Genomic DNA, 20723 nt, shown 5'->3' with positions numbered 1-20723 from the left:
CATAGTGGCCTCTTTGCTGTTCTTGGAACATACAGGTTCTGTCTCACCCTGTGGCCTTTACACAGGATTGGGGGCTAAGGGCATTTTCCTCAAAACTCCCCAGGGCTGACCCCCTTACTGCCTTCAAGTCTGTTTAACGTCACCTCAGTGAGGGTTACCCTGCTCAGTCTATTTGAAAAGTGTAAACTTTTCGCCCACCTCAGCCGACCCCCAACCAGCCAGCAGTCCGTTTCTCTCTCCTATAACAATTAGCTTCTTACATACTGTGTAATTTGCTTCTTCATTATGTCTCTGTATACTATGTAATTCTTCACTATATTTATTTTCTATTTCTCTCCCCTCTCCCACATTAGGATATGACCTCCATGAGGTCGAGGGCGCATAGTTTTGGCTACTTTGTTCACTGATGTAGTGTAGGTGCTAGAACATTGTCTGGCACACAGTAAATCTTTGTTGAATGAGTGAATAAACAGATGGAAGCTGGACGGTTAAAATCGTTTAAGATGAGACTCAAGAGAGTCTTGAATGCTTTGGTAAGGTTTGGTCTTTATTTTATGATCAGTGAGGAACTGCTCAAGTTTTTAGGAGGGAATTGGCATTGTAGAACGTGTGTTTGTTAATAGGATGCAAACTGGTAGTGATAATGGAGGCAAAGTGTTTAGTTAGGCTGATTCAGTAGTACCAGTGAGAGATGAGGAAGGATTCAACTCTGGGAATAGAAAAGAGAAACATTTTAGTAGTAAAATTAATAGGAAGTGACAACTGATTCAATAGGGGAAGGAAAGGGAAAAGAAGGTAACTAAGTTGCTTAAAAAAAAAACCCAGAAGCTGATTATATAAGTAATACATGGTCACACTTCAAATTTAAACAATGCAGAAAAATTGTGAAAGATAGTAAAAATCATCTGAAACCTTACCTTTGAGATAACTACATTTTGATGACAATCACCATAGATATCTTTGTATATAGGGATAATATATATGACTTTATATAAATGGGATCACATTAAACAGGCTCTTTTTGTTTTGAACTTTTAATTATTTTTTGTGGATTTCTTTTAAATTTAAAAATTTATTTTTTATTAAAAAAATTCTTTATCTTTTTTCCACTCAAAGATACATCATGACTTTGTCTTGAATTACCTGATGGAGATCTAATTAATTCTTTCTAATGGCTGCCAAATACAGTCCTGCGTCACTTAATGACAGAGATATGGTCTGAGAAATGTGTTGTTAGTCTTGTGCAAACATCAATAGAGTGTACTGAAGAGGAACAAAATTTACCACCCCAAAATGTGTCTCTGTAACATGAGGGTTATTTTAGGCTGATTGTTTTTTAAGAAACAAAGACTCAAAGTTGTTATTGTTACCTCCACCTTAACTGCCTAAAACAATAAAGGAAAAAACCTGTCTCAGGAAGCGAGCTATCACCTTGGCATAACATGACCAAGGTGGCAGACAGGGAGGAACCTTGAAAAGACTGTTGGGCCTCCCTCTGTGTTCTTCTGTTTCTGTGTGGCCAAACACTTGTTTTCCAACATTTGCTCCTTTTCACCTACCTGTGAGTTGCCTGCCTTCCCTTTAAAGTCCCTGACTCTCCCCACCCCCAGCATCTTTTGTCTTTGGCTGAGGATGATATTTAAAGTGAGGGCTTTGACAGTTTGGGCCGAGTCATTCGGTTTTTCTGGGTTTCTCCCATGTAAATGTGTTATTAAACTTTTGTTTTTCTCCTATCAGTCTGTCTCATGTCAATTTAATTCTTAGACTAGCCAGAAAAACCTAGAAGGGTAGAGTGAAATTTCTTCCTCCCCTACAGTACTCATACAAACCTAGATGGTAGAGTCTACTTCACTCCTAGGCCATATGGTACTGATCTTATGGGACCACTGTCATATGCGCAGTCTGTCATTGACTGAAATGTTATTATGCAGTACATGATTGTATTTCATAAGATGAGTGTATTCTACGGAGTAGTGTTACTGGATGGAGGGGCATGTCTAGTTTTAATTCTCATATTTCCAGGTTGCATTCTAAAAGATTATAATAATTTCTGTTTCTACTAGCAATGTAGGAGAGTATGCTTTCCCTGGCCCCTGACCAGCAGTAGGCGTTACTTTTAATTTTTTCCACTGTGTTGAGTTGAGTGGGAAGTGCTATCTCATTGTTATTTTAATTTGAGCACTTAATAGAATATTTATTGGACCTTTAGAAGTTTTTTTTTTTTTGAGGAAGATTAGCCCTGAGCTAACTGCTGCCAAACCTCCTCTTTTTGCTAAGGAAGACTGGCCCTGAGCTATCATCCATGCCCATCTTCCTCAACTTTATATATGGGACGCCTACCACACCATGGCTTGTCATGCGGTGCCATGTCTGCACCCAGGATCCGAACTGGTGAATCCCAGGCCACCAAAGCAGAACGTGCGCACTTAACCGCTGCACCACGGGGCTGGCCCCTAGAATTTTTGTGAATTGCTTATTTATATCCTTTGCCCATTGACTTTTATTAAGTGATTTACTTATTTTTTGAAAAATTTGTAAGAACTCCTTGTACATTGTGAGAGAGTAATCCTATCTGTGATGGGCATTGCACATATTTTTTTCCTTAATCTTTCTTTTACCACATTAAAATTTTTGCTTTCTATATAATAGTTTTTGCTGTTTTCTTTTTTTTTGTCCCGTATAACTTTTAGTTTTCTTGTTTGAGGTAAGTAATTTTCCCCAGCCCATGGATTGTGCCTTTAGTCATTTAAATCTTCTTCCAAAGATTTTTCTGGTTTTATTCTGTACATTTAAGATTTTAGTCCTTCTGAATTCTTTTCCTATAAATGGTATAAAGAGAGAAATTCAACTTGATTTCATTCTAGATAGATAGCTGGTTGTGTGGTCACCACTTATAGGATAAACTCATTTCCCGTTGGATTAAAAGGCCATCTTTATTTTACTTAAAAATTCCTTAGGTATTGGGATTTATTTCAGTTCCAATGGTAACATTTTTTTGTATTGTTGTCAAGGCTTTGTCTTAAGTTTTACTCTCTGTTAAGTCATGTCCTCCTGCACCATCCTTGTTCAGCATTTTCTTAACTCTTCTCTGGTTAGCCCCTTATCAGATTTGTGGCTTGCAAATATTTTCTCCCATTCCGTAGGTTGCCTTTTCATTTTATTGATGGTTTCTTTTGCTGAGGAGAAGCTTTTTAGTTTGATGTAGTCCCACTTGTATTTTTTTGTTTGTTTGCTTTTGGTGTCAAGTCCAAAAAATCATTGCCAACACCAGTGTCAGGGAGCTTGCTCCCTGTGTTTTATTCTGGGAATTGTATTGTTTCAAGTCTTAGGTTCAAGTCTTTAATCCATTTTGAGTTAATTTTTGTGTACGCTGTAAGATAAGGGTCCAGTTTCATTCTTTTACATGTGGCTGTCCAGGTTTTCCTACATCATTTATTGAAGAGACTATCCTTTCCCCTTTATTATTTTTTTTGTCTCCTTTGTTGAAAATTAATTGACCATATATGCATGGGTTTTTATCTGGGCTTTCTATTCTGTTCCATTGATCTATGTGTCTGTTTTTATGCCAGTACCATATTGTTTTGTATAGCTTTGTAGTATAGTTTGAAATCAGGAAATGTGATAACCCCTAGCTTTGTTCTTCTTTCTCAAAATTGCTTTGGCTATTGGAGGTCTTTTGTGGTTCCCTATAAATTTTAGGATTTTTTTTTTTCTATTTATCTGAGAAATGCTAATTGAATTTTGATAAGAGTTGAATTGAATCTGTAGATTGCTTTGGGTAGTATGGACATTTTAGCAGTATTCTTCCAGTTCATGAGCATGGAGTATCTTTCTGTTTATTTGTGTCTTCTTCAGTTTCTTTCGACAATGTCTCATAGTTTTCTGAGTACAGATCCTTCACCTTAGTTAAATTTATTTCTAGGTATTTTATTATTTTCGATGGTATTGTAAATAGGATTGTTAATTTCTCCTTCTAGTAATTCATTGTTAGTGTATAGAAATGCAATAGGTTTTTGTGTATTGATTTTGTATACTGCAACTTTACTGAATTTGTTTATTAGTTCTAACAGTTTTTTGGTGGAATCCTTAGGGTTTTCTAGACATAATATGTCATCTGCAAATAGAGACAATTAAAATTATTTTAAAATTTTTATGATTAAATATATTAAATATATTCAGATGTATAAGCTGACAGGCACCTGTACTACTATCCATTTCAAGCAAGATTTTTATTAATTAATTTCATTTTTGTAAATTCTCCTGCTAAGAGAATTAATGAAATTTTATAAATACTGAATATATATTAATAAGAATAAATTTTATTAACTCCCTTATTTAATAAATATAATAAATTAGTACTTGCTATGGCCAGGCACCTTTCTGAGTTCTAGAGAAGAGAAGGGCACATCTGTTGACAAAGAGCTTATCTTGCAATAGGAGAGACTAAACAGTAGACAAATACATAGTGTCAGGTCATGATAAGTACTACATAGAAAGAGAAAGTAGGATAAAGAGATTGATGGTTCTCTTAGTTGTGATAGTTATGGACAGCCTCTTGGAAGTGGTGACACTTGTGAGTGAACTGAGGGAGTGAGCCATGCAAAATCAGGGGGTGGAGCTTCCTGGCAGTCAACAACAACTGATAGGTCCCAGAGTAGGGCTGAGCTTAGGGATCAAGGAGCAGCTAATTATAACGAATTTCATTATTAGAGATCAATCTAAACCAGCAATTCTCAAAGTTTTTTGTCTTAGGGCCCTTTTACATTCTTAAAAGATATTAAGGACCCAAATAGCTTTTGTTTATATAGGTCCTATGTATTAATAACTACTATTTTAGAAATTAAAACAGTACTTTAAAAATATTTGTTCTTTAAAAAATAACAGTAAACCCATTACATTTTAACATAAATAACATTTTTATGGAAAATACCTGTATGTTTTTAAGAAAAATTAGTGAGCAAAGTGGCATTATTTTACATTTTTGCAGATCTCTTTCATGTCTGTCTTAATAGGTGACAGCTGGATTACTTTAACCTGCTTCTGCTTTCAGTCTCTTGTAATATTACATGCCATGTGGCCTCTGGAAATTCCAACTGTACACTTGTGAGAGAATGAGTGCAAAAAGCAAATAACACCTTAATATTATTATGAAAATAGTTTTGGCCTTATGTTCTTCCCTGAGAGTGTCTCAAGGAGACCCTCTCACCACCACCAGGAGAATGTAGGCCACATTTTGAGAACTACTGACTACAATTTCAAATCCTCCTCACCCATCCTTTCCTCTTAATCTGGTCCTAGAGATGACTACTACATTGCAGTTTATGTGTATCACTCTTGTGAATGCTAATACACTTTACCCAAATATGTGTGTCCATATACAATACATTAGTTTTTTTTAAATTTCACATAAATATTGTCACGTAGTATACATCCTTTTCCAACCTTTTTTCATTCAGCATTAGGATTTTGAAATTCACCAAGTTGATCCATGCAAACTTATTTTATTCATTAAAATCCACTGTAGTTTATTTTGCCGGTTTTCTGCAATTGGACATTTAAATTGTTTCTGATTTATTGCTGTTGAAATCAGTCGTGTAGTGAACATCTTTGAATTTATCTCCTTGTGCACACAGACTATATACTTAGAAATAGAATTCATTGCTGATCATAGGGCATGTGCGCCTTCAAGTTTAATAGTTTTGCCAAATTGCTTTCCAAAATAATTGAACCAGTTTGTATGCCAGCTAACAGTGTGTAAGGATTCCTGTTTATCCATAGTCTAGGCTTTGGCATTATCAGACTTTTTAATTTTTGATGGTCTGGTGTATGTGAAATAGCGTCTACATCCTCTTAGTTTGCATTTTGCCTTTTCTGTTTAACAATCCTCCTTCACCACTTAGATTACACATTGTCACTCATTATTATCCATTTAGATTTAACAACTGTTGGTCCTCATTATGTGCAGATTCTGTATTTGCAAATTTGCCTACTCGCTAAAGTGTATTTGTAACCCTCAGATCCCTTGCTCTGCTCTTGCTGTTTTTATGGATGTATGCAAAGCCACAAAAAATGTGAGATGCTCAACGCTGAGGTCACACAAGGCAACTCTCTGCCTTGTTGTTTCAGCCCTTGTACTAGAAACAACCCTATCCAGATGCCACGTTTTTGTGCTTTTTATTGGTGATTTTGTAGTTTAAAACAGCCTCTAACTGTAGAGATGGACTGTCTAGTGTTAGCACAAGAAGTGTTCCCTAGCACAGGGAGAATATGTGTGTTAGGTAAGCTTTATCGGGTGTGAGTTGAATGCTAATGAATCAACAATAGATATTATATATGGTGTCTCTAAACAGAAATACACATAAAACAAGGTTATGTATTGACCAGGTGATGGAAATGTTGTGACCAGAGGCTGACAGGAACCTAACCCTGTACTTTCCCCAGCTGCAGTTTCAGTGCTCACTAATTAAGTGTCCGTGGCAGCTTTCTGGAACAGAACTATCAAAAATACCGAAAATTGACTGTGTGTATAGCATAGGTCATTGCGTGGTATCCTGTAAATGTTACTCCACCGTTTTTAAAATTCCATGTTACAGATAACTGATTCTTCTTTTCCTTTGTAAGTGATTTGACACTTTCTCCTGGAGGATTTTAGAGTTTCTCCTTGTTTTAGGAGGTTAAGAGTTTTACAAGAATGTTCATGTGTGATTTTCAACTAGTCCTATCTGGAACTCTGTCATTAAAGCCTCAGGTCTTCCAAATCAGATCATTTTCCCTATATTCTTATTAGTTAATTGCCTCACTTTTGTCTTTTTTTTTGGTTGGTCCTTCTCCCTGTTCCTCATGACATTTATCTCTTATTTTTACTGTAAGAATATTCCTCCTTTTGCTCTTCAAGGCTACTAGTGAGCATTTCTCATCTGAATTTCTAAATTTGAAATCATAATTTTCAGATCCAGAAACGTTTTTTTTTATTATTGCTTTATTTTAGTCTCCTTAAGTAATTTTCTCACTTTGGAGTTAAAGTTGTAACAAACCTTCCAGTGCTTCTCTCTCACCACCATTTGTTCTGGGTGTTCCGCATTTTTTTCTCCTGGCTGCTGCATGCATTGTGACTCTCTCTTGCATGATCATGGCTCTGTGTGTCTCTGAGGCTCTGGTCAGATTGCTCAGTTACGGCAAACACTTAGGAGGAGCGTGTTGTCAGCTCCTGTCAGTGCTCCAGGAGGAAGTCTCTGCTGCTTCCCATCTCCTTAGGTGCAAAGGCTGCTGTCCTCCTGCCTCAAGGATAGAAAAAAAATCTTCCCATCCATTCAGCCCTTGTGTTTGCTCCAGGGCCGGGCAGGTAGATCCTCCCAGATTGCTTAGGAAGGCTTTACTCAAGAAGTAATCTGTTAACTGAGATAAGGAACACCACAGGGAAACCAGGTTGTGAGGATAGAAAATGAGGTGCCAGAGGGATGTATATGCGATGATTCTGGCCAGTGGTTGGGAATGTAGATACATCTTGAAAAAATTAGAATTCTCTTTAGTATTTTCTTTGTAATTACTATTATGTGTACAGACCACGAGGGTATCACTTATAGGAAAAATGATATTGGAATAGGGTCAGGAAAAAGTAGAGCTTTAGAATTTTCTTTCTCATTAATTTGATCTTATTGTATCCGACTCTAATTGTCCAAATAGAGAACGAAAGGAATTGGAAGTATAAGACATTTATTGTGTGAAAAACACAGTAATAGTGAAATATTTCGTAATCTAATGCTAGCACTCTTCAACTTAGTAATAATATATTTGGTTCCATTTTCTCTTTTTTCCGCCTTCCCTGTGTGTTGGTAGCACCTGCAGTAATCACTGCTTCTTTTGGTAGGCCAAATAGTTTGATTTTAATAACGTGAATATTGTCTTACAGATGCTGCCTATATAATAATCACCAGGCTAAGGACTGTATTGACTCCTTTGTTACTCACTGTGTTCGGGTAAGAACTACAATTTGGATCATTGTGATGGGTACTTTAAAAATGGTGGGCTGTAATTCCTTCAGTAGCATTAATTTGTTCTGTTTTTTCATCTAACATTTCTTATGATTTTCACTGAATATAGGAAATTTCTGTCTCCTCTTACACTCAAGTGGATAGCTTCATAATCTATAGTCTCCTAGCAAGTAGTTAGACACTGAGGAACCTTTTGATGAGCTCTCACTATAGCCCTCAGGGGCCACAGAAACAGGATAAGTTATGAACCCCCATCTGGGAAAACAGCAGTCATCACATTTTTTTGTAAACAGACCCCAAAACTTGACTTATTTTTGACCTTATAAACAAAGAATATGTGTAACACCCCCAAGCACTTAACTTTATACTAACTTCATGAACAGGATTGTAGTAAAATTAAAATTATTAATTGAGATGAGATCACAAACTTTGTTCAAATCACAAATAATTAAGAAAAAATACAAACCTTGTAGTGGATTAAATTAATTATAAATCATTCTTACTTAATTTTAAGTTCTTCATAGACAGCTCTTTGGGGTCTAATTCCAGTTAGTACATATATATTTAGAAGGCAACATGATATAGTGAAAGGAAAATCAATAAAAGACTAGATTTTATTTTTATCACTAGCATTTTATCATTATCAGGCATATCCCTTTACTTTTCTATAATCTTCCCAGTCTTTAAAAAGTGAAATGTTAGTACTACCTCTGTACCTCTTATAGCCTGGTTATTGATCAAATGAGATAGTATCTGTCAAAGTCTACAAATGTGAAACAGTATTATCCTTAAAGAATCTTAAAATTCTTCTTAAATCAGAGTATCTTATCATTCATGTCTGTTGTCTGATTAGTGTAATGTTATATTTTATATGTGAAATGTTATATTTTATGTGAGAATACTGTATAAGTAGAGTAGAAATAGAAGAACCTCAGTCAGAGTTTATAGGTATTTGCCATTATTAAGCCTTATAATTATTAGGCATTCTGGTATGTTTAAAGCAGCACAGAAATGTCAGCCATAAACACTGGCTTTTGGCTTGACATAAACAGAAAAGGAACTGTCCTCCTGAAATTGCAGAAAGATATCTAAAGACTGAAGGAAGATATTTTTGTCATGGAACCAAGTTTCATAATCAGCCACTTTCCTCTGGCTATTGATAAATTCTGGTGTTGAGTTCCTTAAAAAGAAATAACTATGTAAAAAAATATACATAGGCATGATTCTTATGTACACAGCAGTTTTTTTCCCCTTAAAACCAGATTTTGAAAACTTGTAATGTTAATTTTCTTTAGTATCAGGAAATTTCATATTGATGGTTAACAAACTGTATGTGTATTGCAGCCATTCTGTAGTCTTATTCAGATCCATGGACATAACAGGGCTCGACAGAGAGATAAGCTCGGTCATATTCTTGAAGAATTTGCCACCTTGCAGGATGAGGTAAGAGCCAACCGGTTGCCCTCCCTTCTAAAATTCAGCAATTCAGGTACCTTGACCAGATTTGTAAAAACATTTCTTTGGAACAATTTTTTGTTTCCTGACTAATTTCATTTCAATTCAAACAGTATTTCATTTCAATGACTATTTCATTTTTCAGTATTGTGAATTTCCTCTTCACTTAAAATGTGACGGTTACATAGACTAAAGAAAGGGTTTATGGAAAGAGAACAATAATCCAACCTGGGGAATATCTTAAATTATTTTTTTGATAATCAAGATAAGTTGTAATATGTGTAGAACTGTAGTTTTGTAGCAAGTTCACATTACAATAAAAATATAGTAATCTTAAAGTAATTTGTGAGCAGCAGCAGGATTAATTGATAATATGACTAAAGATTTGAAGTCAGTTGTTTGTGTTTTGGTCCTGTGAAATGGATGTCTTTTTGGTTTAGGGAGTTTCTAGGTCAATATTATCCATTATGGAATGAGAAGTTTGAATGTAAACCTACCAAAAATGCGCTTGTGTGAATGAATGAATTCTTGGATGTATGAATTCTTTAGCTGGTGAGATTTACGTTTTCTGGCGCTGTTTTTAGCTGTTTACTTTTTTATAATTCTCTCATTACCTTATAAAGAAAGTTAATGTTACGATATTTTATTGTGATAGGCTGAGAAGGTTGATGCAGCCCTTCACACTATGCTGCTGAAACAGGAACCCCAAAGGCAACATTTGGCCTGTTTAGGTACCTGGGTCCTTTACCATAACCTTCGAATTATGATACAGTATCTTCTAAGTGGCTTTGAATTGGAACTCTACAGCATGCACGAATACTATTACATATATTGGTAAGAGAACAATTTCAGTTAAAATTGGTGGTGGGTGGGATAGGTAAGGTCTGAGAGAGCATCTGGAAGGTAGAGCATAATTTCAGGGTACTTTTTCATTTAGTGTATTTTAACTTGAGTTGTGGGACAAGTGAAAAATATCTTGAAAATTAGAGTTAGTTCATCTTGAACATCTTTAAGTGCCATGACACTGTACAAATATATTTTTTCCAGCCATTTGAATATTTATTTAAAAATTAGTAATAAAAGTGGCTCCAAAGTAAATGGATTAATTGAAGAGCTTTTATCTGTTTCTAGGGAGAAAAAGTAACACGCGTTTTGCCGTGAATTCCATGACACTAGGCTCTAGCTGTGGAATGTACTTAACTGAATTAAAGTTCAAAATTTGGACCACATCTTTCTTCTGAGAAGAAAGTATGGCTAAGATTATCATGGGGAGCATATCTGTTGTAAACTGTGGCCCTGAGGATTTGTCTCAGGAGCTTTGAAGGGCTTGATAAGAGATGATCCTTAGCACAGTGGTTCTTTGCCTTCACTTGGAGATGAGATAAAGAAACCTAGTAATGGGGTACTTGAGAATATTTTAGGTTTGGAAAAGGTGTCACAGGCAGAAAGTAAAGAAAATTGAGAGCTAATGAATTCAGTTATCTTGACGACTCTTCTTAGTCTGGCAAAGTATGGTGGTATTTTAAATAATAATGACCTATTGTTGCCCATCACAAACAACTAAGTTTAGTATATTATGTTAGATCTTAATATAGTTCATCTTTTTAACTCATATTTAAATTACTTAACTTAGTAATTAAGATAGTGTGTCTTCCCTAGAGTCACTGCTGTGAAGGAAGGAAAGTAATGCTCTTCCATGCTGTTGACATGGTTTTGTTATCATGGCTGCTCTTAACAGATAGCTCTTGGCTATGAAAATTGAATTTGAGCATCAATTATAGTAATAGATAATATTATTTGATATATTCTCCAAAATTTATATAGATAACTCTTATCAACTGTGTTATTACAGCTACTTGAGATACATTTTATTATAACTCATAACAGAGACTCCTACACAAACCAGGCATTTTATAGGGGGACATGCTCAAGTTTGTTCTTTCATGGTGTGAGGCAGCTAATTGGAAGCTTTTTGTGCTCTTGATTTCTCAAGACATAATTTTTATATGCTTTTTGGCACAAAGAATTGGCAAATAATAATATTCAGAGAAATACTCCATTAGAAATTTAGAACTTAGAATTAGAAAATACTCCTGTGTACTTGAGAAGATTAATTTCTTTTCTTGTTAAGGAAAGAGATTTTAGTTCCATTTATAAGTGCCCTTGTGGTCTACTTTAATGTTAGTTTTAACTGCTTTTTAATTTCAAAATTACAGATTCGGCTTCTACATTCTCACAAGATAATCATTGTCGTTGTTCATGAATATGATCCCTAAAGCATGTGGACCCTTTTAAAATCAGCAGTAGAAAACAGTGATTCTTAAACTTTAGCATACATCGTAGTCTCTGGAAAGCACGTTAAGACACAGTGTAGTGGGCTCTGTCCGCAGAGTGCCTGCTTTACAAGGTCTAGGGGAGGACCTAATTATTTGCATTTCTAACTGGTTCTTTGGTGGCACTGCTGCTGGGCCAGAGATCCCAACTGAGGACCTGCTTGTGTAGAATATCAGCACGCTGACTCTTCTTAGATAGAATTGTGTATTAATTTTGATAAAGCACTTAATAAAAGCTCTTTGAGATATCTGATGTTTGAGAGGAAAGGCCTGAATCATGCCAGCGAGACCCTTTACTCATCTGTCCTTGAGTTAGGTAGTCTGAAGGTGGAAGGCAGCATTAGTTCCCTATAGAAATCCTCGTTGAGTTAAGATATAGGATAGATTACAGACCCTCAGATTTTGTAGTGTGATAGGGAAAAGAAATTCATTTGTATTCCATAAAAAGATACTATAATAAATGTTTTTCTTAAATTCATTGTCAAGAATTATTTTCCTGACAATGAATTTATATGAATGAAATTATAAATTATATAAAATGAAATTATATGCTTTTTTAAATAAAATAAAAATATATTTTCCAGTTTGCTTTTGCTTCCAGGAAGCATAGTGCTCAGTTTAGCTTTAAAATATACTACCTAAGTCACTCCAGGTGTGTCTTTTCACTAGTTTTTGTTTTGCTGTAAAATGTTCTTTTTTGTATGTGTTTTAGTATTGTAACCTGCCTTACAAGTTTTTGGAAAATTTTGGAAATAGCCATTATACACTCGAACTTGATCATAATAAAATTTCTTATAAATCTTTGATTTTTACCTAATGTTGTAGTGGTCCTTAATTTTATTTATTATGGATTATATTATAAAGTGTATATATTCATATCCTTGATTTGAACTGCTTTTCTAACTTAAGGGAATATAATTTTGTTTAAACTTCTGAAAAATTAGTATCTGGTGGAATAATCTGTTTCACATTTCATTTATTGAATCAAACGCAAGTAAATTACAAGCCTGCATGTTCTTCATTTTTTAGAATAATTTTGTATAATGCGTACGTTTTAAAATTTTTTCTGTATTTATTTACTTTCTTTTGTCATTAATAGGAAAATAAAATATTTACTTAATAGTTTTAGGTGAAATGTGTCCTGATCTATAGTAAAAACGGTTTAATGGGCATTCATTTGATTTACACAGCTATATGTGTGTATATAATTGTAATTATATATATGTATAATTATCAGGAAATCTTTTGAAAAGTTGTAAAATGCATATCATTGTAGGAAATAAGACAAATTTTTCAATATTGTATGGCAACAGTAAAGGGAAAGTTAGTCATTTGTAATGCTCGTTTCTTGTAAGATCTACTCTATCAACTATCTAATTGGATAATCTTGTTTAAAAAAAAAATCTTTTAAAGGATTATAAAAAATATCTCTTTGTTAGTACCAATACTTGTGTCTGTCAGGCTGTGTCATTTAGACGTCTGCCATTAACCAGGATTTCCTTTCCTTTAAGGTATCTCTCTGAATTCCTTTATGCATGGTTGATGTCGACATTAAGTCGTGCTGATGGCTCTCAAATGGCAGAGGAAAGGATAATGGAAGAACAGCAGAAAGGCCGGAGCAGTAAAAAAACAAAGAAAAAGAAGAAAGGTGCTGTGGATTATTTTTGTTTAATTTAAAAATGGATTAATTTAATTTAATTAATCGTGGATTATTTTTAAATTTAATCGTAGTGCACTTTAATTTCTACAGATAAGTAGATGGAGAGCTACCTGTGCATTGTAATGGGTGAATTAGTCATATTTTAATTCTCGCCCGTCTTCTCTTTAGAAAGTATAACGTGGAAACTGAATCCAGTATTAGTGATATGAGTCTTTTTGGTTCCTTTTCTTGCTTTTCTTTTTCTTCTTTGCTATTCCATGTATCAGAGGACCTTAGGGCAAGAAGTAGCTACATGGAGCAAGATAGGTTAAGGAACAAGACAGCAGGAGACCTTTGATCTTCTTTGGACAGGAGGCAGGTGGATCTGGAGTTGTGCTTCTAGTTGGCACAGAAAGATGCTCACAGAGCGCTTCGGCCCACCACCCAAGGCCGGAGGAGAAAGAAATGTTTCAAAGGGACTGCCTATCAATCACTCGGGGAAGGGTACAGATTTCCTATCACTACAAAATATTACTTTGTATTTCCTTCAGATTTCAACAGTTTGGGTGAGTCATTAAATGACAGGGTTTATGGGTTTCCTCTATAAGAAGTTGTTGCGGTGTGGTGAATTCAGAAGTTAAAATACTTAATACTAAAATTTTATGGTATTGGCTGTTTGGGAAACATAATTATTGTTTAGCTTTTCAGTTATATTTTATTATTTGTAGATTTTGTCCATAAAATTTAGCCTGTAGGAACAAACTATTTGAAATTTTAAGAAAGATCTTTTTAAATTGGATTTTCTCCTGCAGTAATTCAGGAGGAGGGAGAAAAGAGTATGGGTGATTTTCTTTGTAATTACAGTTCGCCCATTGAGCCGAGAGATCACAATGAGCCAGGCATATCAGAACATGTGTGCTGGAATGTTTAAAGTAAGTTGTTGAAAATGAAGTTCGTTCTGCTTTTTAACTGTTACTATTATATATTTTAATTAAAGTGTACTCTTGTGATTCTTTCCGGGTTCTAATTTCACCTTTGTTTTTACTAACCATTTGCTTGAAAATTACTTTTTTTCTGAGTCTAGTTGTTTTTATTAATTTATTTAACAAATACTTGAACCCTTGTGTGGATCTTTTATGGAGTACATTACAGGATACCAATTCTAATCAGATTTGATCGTCTCAAGTGCCTAGTTAATGACAGGCTAGGTGACATAGGTGTGACACAGGTTAATAAGAGAAGTGAGAGTTTACTTGTGACCCATGATCAGGAGAGGTTTCTTGGAAGCATTGGGGTTTGGCGTTTTTAGGAGTCTATTAGGAAGAGGGCGGGCGCCACAGTGAATGGCTTAAGCAAGAGCAGGCACTTTCTGGAGACACTGAGTGCTCACTCTTGAGTCGCACAGGCATTTCAAGAAATGGCTTGAGGCGCCTTATGTTAAAATAGGTAAAACAGAACATGGATTTCTGTTTGGAAAACAGTACCTATGCTTTTCTTAGAAAAATTATATGCTAGTTGTTTCTTCAGAAGCTTTTACTTGAAGGTTTCAAAGCTCTTGTAAAAGCACGAGGCATGGAAGAATGATGTGCGTGTAGTATAATGTCCCTGGGAAAAATAGTAATATGTTAAACACTAGAACTTGAAATTTTTTTGTATAAAAGATGGCATATATGGGGCCGGCCCCGTGTCCAAGTGGTTAAGTTCGAGTGCTCTGCTGCAGGCGGCCCAGTATTTTGTCAGTTTGAATCCTGGGCGTGGACATGGCACCACTCATCAAGCCACGCTGAGGTGGCGTCCCACATGCCACAACTAGAAGGACCCACAACTAAGAATATATAACTATGTACCGGGGGGCTTTGGGGAGAAGAAGGAAAACAATAAAATCTTAAAAAAAAAAAACCCAAAATGATGGCACATAACATAAAAGTGAATACTAAAGCCAGTTTTTCTCTTCCTATTTCTAATATCTGAGCTTTAAGTTGTTTTAGCTCTGTGTAAATAGTTGATTGTTTTCTATTCTGTATTAATGAGGATGTTACTTTTGCATATTGATAGATCTTTTTTCCTCATCGTTTTCCTTTAGACCATGGTAGCATTTGACATGGATGGCAAAGTACGAAAACCCAAGTTTGAGCTTGATAGTGAACAAGTTCGATATGAGCACAGGTTTGCTCCATTCAACAGTGTAATGACACCACCGCCAGTGCACTATCTACAGTTCAAGGTGAACTAGAGTTAAAAGTCATTGCAAAATAGTCTTAGAGCTTCTGAGAGGTGTGCCGTGTGTACCTAGCCATTTTGTTAAAGTAGTCAAGTCAGACTCACTGGACCAGACGAACAGGTGATGATAAAATAGCAATTTTAAATAGTGTGAAAATTATTTGGCTTTTTTGGATGCAGTCATCACATTAACTGTTATTTAAGTATGAGAATAATATGACGTAGCATACAAAGGTTAAGAATTGACTCTTACATAGGAAAAAATAGGGACATATGCTGAGTGTTTACAGACTTCAGTGTCTGTATATGGATGGATAGTGAGTGTAGAATTCTTTAATTAAAAAAGGTATTTTAGAGTTTTTTTCCATGTTAACCATGTTTTGGATAATAGTATTTCTGAACCCTTTTTAGGAAATGTCTGACCTCAATAAATACAGCCCTCCTCCTCAGTCTCCAGAACTGTATGTGGCAGCTAGTAAGCACTTTCAGCAGGCAAAAATGATACTGGAAAACATCCCAAACCCGGACCACGAGGTAAAACTGCAGTCACGGCATTTCCAGAGGAAGAGCTTGGCAAGACGCGCATGTCCTACTGCTGGATGACAGTTTAATTATAAAAATGAACTAAAAGGAAATAAAAATAGTATTCATAAGTGAAACCTGTCATGTTTCTGCCAAAGATTTCAAATGGCTTTGTTCATCTAGCTTTGTCAGACTTAAAATATTTGATGAAAGAAGTAACATAAATACTTCTTGGTGTAAATTCAGAAATCAATACAAAGAGAAATTAAGACTTAGAACCATATAATGAGTAGGAAGAATAAAAAAGGATGCAGATTGGGCCACACTTCAGAAATGTTAACATTTAAAATTTTTTATTTTAGTCTATAGTTTACTAGATTAAAATATAATTATATAAATCTTAAATCTGAAAGACCTGGTCAATTTGCACAGGAAGTAACAACCACCTTATTCCACTTGACCATTTAAAATAAAGGCTATTGTTTTTGAAGACTATTTTGAAATATCATTCTACAGAGCTTAGAACTTGCAAAATATTAATATTCAGGCTTTTGTTATTTTCACAATTTGCTATATACCTAATTGTATTGAAATGCATTTATTCTGTACATGAGAGTTACCTGTAACACAGAGACCATTTTGGGGGAGTCTATCTTGGTACAACCTCCATGGAAGAGTGGGTTAGCAATATTTGTCAAAAATCACAGATGCTTCGTTCGGCCCAGCAGCTCTCCTTCTTAGGATTTATCTTATGGATATATGTGTCCAGGTGGAAGTGAGGAGAGTGATGAATGTACAAGAGTATTCATTGCAGCAGAATTTCTAATAGCAAAAAAAATGAAGAAACTTTAGTATCCATCAACAGGAGACTGTTAAATAAATTATGATACACCATACAATAGAATACTACCCAGCCTTAAAAAGGACAAGGAAGGTTTATGTACTGTAATGGAATGTTCTTTAGGATAGAAGTTGTTTAATAAGCAAGGTACTAAACAGTGTGTATAGTCTGCTGCCATTTCAATTGGAGAAGGTGAGTATTTATTATAACATCTCCGGAAAGATATATAAGAATTAATAACAGTGTTTGCTTCTTGGGAGGGGAGCTGAGTGCCTTGTGGAACAGCTGTAGGAGACTATTTTAACCATATATAATCATGTAATAAAATAAAAGGGCAGAAGTCTAAAAATTAGAGGAAGATATGTATAATAAATAGCATATTTCTTTTAGGGGACTTCATTCATTTATTCAGCAAATATTTGTTGAGTGCCTAGTATCCATCCAGCGCTGTGGTAGGTTCCAGCAGTGGGAAAAAAATCCTTGCCCTCCTAGGGGCAGGGGATGGTGATGGGTTGCAGACAGTAAGTAAGTAAACAAATAAATAATAGCCTATCGGAGGATCATAAGTACTCTGAAGGAAAATCAAGCTACGAATGTGGATAGTGAATGCTCCAGGAGGTAGGCAGGTGGAGGGGATTAGGCATTTTTAAATAAAGCGGCCTTTGAGCAAATCCTGGAAGAGAGAAGCAGCAAGTCATGTGGCCATTCCAGGATGGAGCCTTGCAGGCAGAGGGATCCACATGTGTGAAGGTGCCAGGCAGGGGTGTGCCTGGAGTTTTTGAAGAACAGCCAAGGACTGACTGGTGTGCTGGAATGGGGTGCACAAGAGCGTGAGCTTGTTGGAGGGTTTTGAGAAGGGGAAAGACCCCATCTGATTTAAGTTCTAAAGGATCCTTCTGACCTCTGTGCTAGAAATATACTGTGGTGGGGCCAAGGGTGGAAGCAGGGGACTGTCAGTTAGTAGGCCATAGCAGTAACCCAGGTGAGAGATGGTGACAGTGGAGGGGGTCAGAAGGGATTGCATTCTCTATGTATTTTAAGGTCAAGCCAACAGGATTGATTGGTGGATTGGATGTGGGGTAAGAGGAGTGAAAGATGACTTCAAGGTTTTTGGCCTGAGCACCTGAATGGATTGAGTCATGTGAGGAACACTACAGGTGGACCAGGAGCAGCTGGGGAGGCAGGGCTGGGAAGGTCAAGAGCTCAGGTTTGGACATGCCTCTTGGATGCCCAAAAGGAGCTGTCGTCTAGCAGGTGGATGTGTGATCTGGAACTGAGGAGGAGCAGTTCCTGAACTTGTCTGTGTTTCTAGAGAGAGGTGAACAAGAAGGCAGCAGTGGGAACCTTTTTTCTTCAGGTTACCCATTACTCCCTCTGAAAAGAAATGCAATATTCCATTCCATTGTTTTTCATGTGTTCAAGTGAAGCCTTTTAGACAAGTGGTAGTCACAAGTAATAACAGTTAACACTTAAAGGACACTTACTACCTGACAAGTGTGGTTCTCAGCTCATAGTATATCTTAACTCATTTAATCCTCACAAAAAATCTTCGTGGGATAGGTAAACTTATCCACATTTTTACAGATGAAGAAACTGAGGAACAGAGAGGTTAGAGAACTTCCAGAGGTTTCTTAGTTAGTAAGTGGCAGAGCTGGAGTTTGAAAATGTGCAGCCTAACTCCAGAGTCCATGCCCCAGACACGTGCTGCCTGCTGTTCCCTTGCTTTAATGAAAGCAGGATTCAGCAGCCCTCCGTGTTTCCGAGTGCATGAAAACAGAGTTCTGTGTTACTGAAAGAAGTATGATGTTTGTTGATGTTTTTATTTTTAAATTGCCTTTATTTAATAAAATATCAACACTTCTGTTGTGCAAAGTTCCTATTAGTATCTATAATATAAAGACATTTTGATTATGAATTTTATGTTTTGATAGCTTCATGTTGCTCATTGTTTAGGTCAACAGAATTTTAAAGGTTGCCAAACCCAACTTTGTGGTTATGAAGTTATTGGCGGGAGGACACAAAAAGGAATCTAAGGTAAGTACAGTGTAGGGAAAATAATCGTATTAAATTGTTGTAAAACTCCCCCCCCCAACAAAATGCATAAATATTATTACAAAGGAAGTTAAACATTCATAAAAATCATACTAAAAGAGGTTCAGTGGCAGAAAATAAACTAGAGCTTGCCATTTTGCCTTGAAACTTAGAGATTTTGTTGACTTAAAATTTCTAAAGTCTACCCTTCCATTCCGTGTGTAAATTACTGAATAACTTGGAGTAAAAAAGACAATGTGTAAAGACAAATTTATGGGAGAGCTATTTAAAAAGTCATCTGCCTTTAGGAAAGTGAATGCTTCAGTGATTAAAGACTTGTTTTTAATGGTTCAGGAGATGGAAGATCTCTAAGCTCCCTTCGTAACGTTATGTCATCAGTGCTGTATCAGCATTCGGTGCAGAAGTTCGGCGTTCTGTTAAGAGGCCAACCGCTGAGGCCTTTTTGGGGATGTTTGCCCATTATACATACCTCTCTTGTCTCCTCCCATTGCTTTTCTGTTACTTTCTTATCTCCTGCTCTGCTTGACCAGTGCCTTTCTTTTCATTGCTCCATACTATCAGTGACCTTGGAACTAATAAATCTCCTGTAATTTAAATCCATTTTCCTTTGTTAACTGTTCTCTGAAGATAGAAAACAGCTAGTCAGCATGTTTTCTAATGGCCTCCATAAACCCAGGAATAAACTGATCATTTTTTTCCTTCCACCTTAGTTCCTAACTTTTTTGTCACTAAACCAATTTTTTAGAATCTCTTTTGTGCTGCCTTCTGAAAACCCCAGAAACTCTAAAATTAAAATAGTCTTTTGTTCATTGTCTGAATATTTTAATACATTAATTGACTTTCTGGTTTTCTTTACAGGTTCCTCCTGAATTTGATTTCTCTGCTCACAAATATTTTCCTGTTGTTAAACTTGTTTGAGAGAGACTGAAAAAGTGACCGTAGAGGGGCAGAGTCTCCTTTCAGAGTCTGCTCTTAGAGAATCCACCCGTCAGTCTCACCACATACCGTGAAGTGAAGTGGACTTCTCTGATGACCCATTATAAGGAATACTTTTAATTTGACAGCCTTATATGACGTGAATGAAAACTGCTGTTTTAAAGTGGTTTATTATGTTCCATGGGTGAAACTGGTCGTCTTGAATGCATTGATGAACGTTATGGTTTTATTACAGATTTAATCATAAATCATTTTTTATGAATGATTGAGTGAAAATAGTGTTTGTAAAGGTTAATAAATTTCTTGACAAAAAAGATTAAAAACAGTATTACTTTGTTGATACATGTTAAGAACTGAAGGTGTTTACTCTTAACATTTGAGTAGTTCAAACACGAATTAGCCTTCTTTAACACTTGTATGGTAGTTTGGCAAAATACATTTCAAAGAGATTTTTGGGGGGACCTCTAAAACTACATAGGGAGACTGAATTACATGGGGATTGTGATTTTATGTGTTGTGATATCTTAAATTATAGGAGTGTAGATGTTTTTAAAAAACATCCTTTAACTGTTACTTTTGGTACTTTTAAAAGATTACACATCATGTTTGCTAGTGACATTCAAAAGGTACGAATGTGTAGATTGTTAATTTTAGGGCTAGGTTTAAATTTGGCGGACTCCTTTTGTTTACTACTTCATATTCAGTTTAACCCATGAAACGTTTTCAGATGGGGT

The 20723-nt window shown here is 35.7% G+C and overlaps 1 protein-coding gene across 4 annotated transcripts in view; it reads left to right on the top strand.

Moving 5' to 3' along the window:
- Positions 1-20315, top strand: part of NAA35 (N-alpha-acetyltransferase 35, NatC auxiliary subunit) — a 96687-nt gene extending 76372 nt beyond the window's left edge. For all 4 annotated transcript variants that reach the window (XM_070590380.1, XM_070590378.1, XM_070590381.1 and 1 more), the window contains exons 15-23: positions 7910-7976; positions 9336-9434; positions 10102-10280; positions 13291-13427; positions 14283-14350; positions 15502-15642; positions 16050-16172; positions 18955-19035; positions 19912-20315. In XM_070590380.1, coding sequence (XP_070446481.1) covers positions 7910-7976; positions 9336-9434; positions 10102-10280; positions 13291-13427; positions 14283-14350; positions 15502-15642; positions 16050-16172; positions 18955-19035; positions 19912-19971 — 955 coding nt within the window. In that variant the 3' untranslated portion in view covers positions 19972-20315. The remainder of the gene's footprint in view (positions 1-7909; positions 7977-9335; positions 9435-10101; positions 10281-13290; positions 13428-14282; positions 14351-15501; positions 15643-16049; positions 16173-18954; positions 19036-19911) is intronic.
- The last annotated feature ends 408 nt before the right edge of the window (positions 20316-20723 follow it).

Source organism: Equus przewalskii, chromosome 22 (assembly GCF_037783145.1).
Source record: "Equus przewalskii isolate Varuska chromosome 22, EquPr2, whole genome shotgun sequence".
NCBI lineage: Eukaryota > Metazoa > Chordata > Mammalia > Perissodactyla > Equidae > Equus > Equus przewalskii.
The sequence above is the reverse complement of the archived record's forward strand: the minus strand, read 5'-3'. Positions and strand labels throughout refer to the sequence as shown.